Here is a 4,382-nt window from a genome sequence, read left to right on the forward strand (position 1 = left end):
TGGTCGGAGGCAAACAACGGACACCAGCAGTTTCGATCCGGTAAGGAACATAAAAATGGTCCCCAAATTCAACGAGAAGGAAGTTTCAAAATTCTTCGCAGCCTTCGAGAAAGTCGCTGCCTCTTTGGAGTGGCCAAGGGAGAATTGGGCCATCATGATACAGTCAGTCTTGACTGGGAAGGCCCAAATCGCCTACTCCACGTTATCCCTTGACGACTCCGGCGATTATGACAAGGTGAAGAAGGTTGTGCTCATGGCGTACCAATTGGTACCTGAGGCATACAGGCAGAAGTTCCGAAACCTGAAAAAGACCTCAGAACACACATTCACCGAATTCGCCACAATCAAGGAGCGACTTTTTCAGGAATGGTGTGCCTCTCGGAAGGTGGAGACCAAAGAAGACCTCGAGCAGCTTGTACTGCTAGAGGACTTCAAGGATTGTTTGTCTGGAGACCTGAAGACGTATCTAGAAGAACAGCAGGTAGAGACCTTGAGTGCAGCAGCCACAATGGCTGAGGAATACATCCTGACTCATAGGCCATCTGCTAGGTACGTCCCGAAGACCTATTCAAGATATCCAGCCAAGCATAAACCGGAAGATAGAACTGCCCCTCGTAGTGTCGCCAAGTCAACCTCAGATAGTCCTCGGAGGATTAGTCCGAAAAGGGATGTATTGTGTTGGACCAGCGGCAAGAGAGGACATATTGCTGCAAAGTGTCGTGGCAGTACAGGTAATAATCCCCGTAGGGAAGTCATGCTGATAAACAGTATAGTACCACCGACATCCACCCTAGAGAAGAGGAAAGGATTGTTCGCCCCATATACCTCCCAAGGGCATGTAGCCAGTGGCCTTTTGAGTAAGCCCGTGGTCATACTCAGAGACAGTGGAGCGGCCCAGTCTCTAATATTGGAAACATCATTACCCGAAGGTACATCGGCGAATAGGATGCAGAAGGTAATCCTGGGTGGATTCCCTTCCACCTTGTACGTTGCCCCTTTGGTACAAGTGCATCTAGACTCTCAGTACTTCAAAGGTGAGTGTCGGTTGGCTGTGGTGGAGAGTCTTCCCATAACGGGAATTGACGTAATATTGGCCAATGACTTAGCCCTAGGATTGTTACCCAACTGTCCCCTGGTAGTGGATGATCCAGAATGTGAAGAGACCCGTCCTATCGTAGCGGTGCAAACCAGGTCTCAGGCGCAACTCCAGGTACCGCCAGATTTAAGCACTTTGTTTGACTCTCCTCCTATCCCACAGGTTACGAGTAGCCATACACCAGTCCCGCCCGTCCAGATGCCGGTTCCCGAACACTGGACTCGAGCCCATCTGGTAGAGGAACAGAAGAAGGACCCTCAGGTACGGAAGTTGGCCGACACCATAGACTCTCCTACGAAAGGAGGTGATTGGTATGTATGGTCAAGTGATGTACTGTGTCGCCGGCATTCCCCGAAATACCCCCAGTCGAGTGCGGTGGGTGACCAGATAGTCGTCCCAACCGTGTTCAGACCTAAGCTGTTAGAAACAGCCCATGCCAATAGATTTGCTGGACATGGTGGGATCTCTAAGACTTTCCAACGCCTAGCCAAGAGTTTCTACTGGCCGCACATGAAGGAGGACGTACGACGTTTCTGCAAAACCTGCCACGCCTGCCAGGTGGCCGGGAAAGCAAACCAGCCTGTCCCCAAAGCTCCTTTAAACCCCATTCCATCCATAGGTGAGCCATTTGAACATCTCATCCTGGATATAGTAGGCCCACTTCCGCCTTCTACCTCAGGGGTGCAGTATTTGCTAACGATACTAGATCGGGTTAGTAGGTACCCAGAAGCGATCCCCCTTAAGACCATCACTGTGAGGGTCTTGGTGAAACATTTGCTCTGGTTCGTCTCGCGATACGGTCTTCCTAAGACCATTCAGACGGACCAAGGATCTAACTTTATGTCCCATTTGTTTCGCCAACAGATCGCCGACCTGGGAATCCGACAGATTACCTCCAGTGCCTACCATCCCGAGTCTCAAGGAGCTTTGGAGCGTTTTCACCAGACGTTAAAGGGCATGCTTCGGAAGTTTTGCTATGACCGGCAGAGTAAGTGGGTTGAAGACCTTCCCTACCTCCTATTTGCGGTAAGATCAGTGCCCAATGAATCCCTAGGAATCTCCCCATTTGAGATGATCTTTGGTCACTCAGTAAGAGGTCCCTTAGAGGTGGCACGAGACCATTGGCTAGACGAGGAAACCAACGAAGACATTGTGGACTGGTTGTCTACAAATAAAGGCCGGCTGTTCTCAGCCTGGGAGATGGCTACAAGAATCTTGGAAAATACACAAAAGACTAGCAAGAGCAGGTATGATAGAAGGACCAAGCAAAGAGAGTTCCAAGTAGGAGATCTGGTTTTGGTATGTACTCCTACAATAACTGGGAGTTTGAGCGCCAGATTCGTAGGTCCCTACCCGGTTGTAAAGAAGGTTACTAATCTCAATTACCTTCTTAGTACTCCAGACCGCCGGAAGAAAGAAACTTTGGTTCATGTTAATATGATCAAGAAATACGAGGGTCGGGATACACTCCCCGTAACCTTAGTGACCACTAATGATGACATTGAGGAGGAAGAGGAGGTGTTGGCTAACTCAGACATTCTGTTAAACTTGCAGGCAAAGTTGACACACGTGGCCGAAGGACATCAATCATCATTGCTGCAGATGATCCGGAAATACAAACCTATCTTCGACGATGTTCCAGGATTAACATCTGTCCTAAGGCATGATGTCGAGCTGGAGGAAGGAGTCCAACCTATAAAGCAACACCCGTACCGTCTCAACCCACTGAAGAAACGGGTGGTGAAAGAGGAGGTAGATTACATGCTGAAACACCATCTAATAGCCCCGAGCTCGAGCCCATGGTCATCCCCGATACTACTAGTGCCCAAACCTGGTAAGAAATACCGTCTTTGTATTGATTATCGCCAGGTGAATAAGGTCACAGTAGCAGATACCTACCCTCTCCCCAGGGTAGAGGAATGTCTGGATGCCATAGGTAAAGCTCGTTACCTGACTAAATTTGACCTGTTCAAGGGCTATTGGCAAGTTCCCCTCACGGAAAAGGCCAAACCCATATCAGCATTTGTGACTCCCGACGGGCTGTTTGAATGTCAGGTGATGCCCTTCGGGATGAAAAACGCCGCCTCCACTTTCCAGAGACTGATGGGTACTGTGTTGCGTGACGTGGAAAATACCTTAGTCTACATCGATGATGTATTAATATATGATGTAGATTGGCAGGATCATCTGCGTCACATAAAGGATTTCTTCAAGGCCATGCTCCAGTCAGGATTGGTGGTCAACCTGCACAAATCTGAGTTTGCCAGAACCTCTGTCATCTTCTTAGGGCATAAGGTAGGAGGAGGATGGATTGCGCCGAAGGCCAGCAAGGTAGAGACAATAGTCCAGTATCCTACACCAGCTACCAGGAAGGACATCCTGCGTTTCCTTGGTATGGCTGGGTTTTATCGTAAGTTTGTCCCTAATTTTTCCTCCATCGCCGCCCCCCTGACAGATCTTTTGAAGAAGGGGGTAAAACTAATATGGAATGAGAATTGCCAGGAGGCATTTGAGAGTCTAAAGGCAATTCTGATCTCTTCTCCGATCCTCAGGTCCCCGGGCTTTGAGGATAGATTTATCCTGACGGTCGACGCTTCTGACTATGGCCTGGGCTCCGTATTATCTCAGACGGACGAAAAGGGGGTGGAACATCCTGTGGCCTATCATTCTAAGAAATTCACCCCCAGTCAGCTTAACTACTCAGTCATAGAAAAGGAAACGTTGGCCTTAATTAATTCCGTCCAGCACTTTGAGGTATATTTAACAAGTAATGGTCACCCTATATTAGTACGGACCGACCATAATCCTCTAAAGTTCCTGGCTCAGTTTAGGCAAAAGAACCTCAGGCTCACCAGATGGAGTCTACATCTGCAGCAATATCCCCTCCAGATTGAACACATCAAAGGGGTGGACAACGTAGTAGCTGATGCATTATCTCGCATCTAGATCCACGTACTAATTTGGTTTGTCTTCTCTTTTATAGAAACCCAAACCAAATTCTTTTTGGTGGGGAGGTGTTACGGACCCGGATTCAGCGTCCGAGCACGGAGCAGTGACGACCGCGCCATCTGTGGGTCAGCTCCCAAAACCCCCTCCAAACGGGCGACGACACCTGGTGAGGACGACGTGTACTGGCTACGAGGGCCAGTTTCCAGTCCCGTTCAGCGCTCAACACCGCCGCCGCTGACCTCTGGTGAGGTGGTGCTCAGACTACAACGCCATCTATGGAGTGGATATGTCAGGCGTTTGTGTCTGAGCCTGTAAGTGAGGTGTTTTAGTGTCCCTG

General features: G+C 49.3%; 1 protein-coding gene across 1 annotated transcript; it reads left to right on the forward strand.

The window, feature by feature from the left end:
• The first annotated feature begins 508 nt into the window (after window positions 1–508).
• Window positions 509–4,042, forward strand: LOC138371065 (uncharacterized). The gene has a single exon (XM_069335721.1). It carries the CDS (start codon window positions 509–511, stop codon window positions 4,040–4,042), a length of 3,534 nt encoding a protein of 1,177 aa, XP_069191822.1.
• The last annotated feature ends 340 nt before the right edge of the window (window positions 4,043–4,382 follow it).

Source organism: Procambarus clarkii, chromosome 4 (assembly GCF_040958095.1).
Source record: "Procambarus clarkii isolate CNS0578487 chromosome 4, FALCON_Pclarkii_2.0, whole genome shotgun sequence".
Classification (NCBI taxonomy): Eukaryota; Metazoa; Arthropoda; class Malacostraca; order Decapoda; family Cambaridae; genus Procambarus; species Procambarus clarkii.

Excerpts from the sequence above, each read along its gene's own strand:
- LOC138371065 (XM_069335721.1), top strand. The coding sequence starts at position 509 with ATGGCTGAGGAATACATCCTGACTCATAGGCCATCTGCTAGGTACGTC.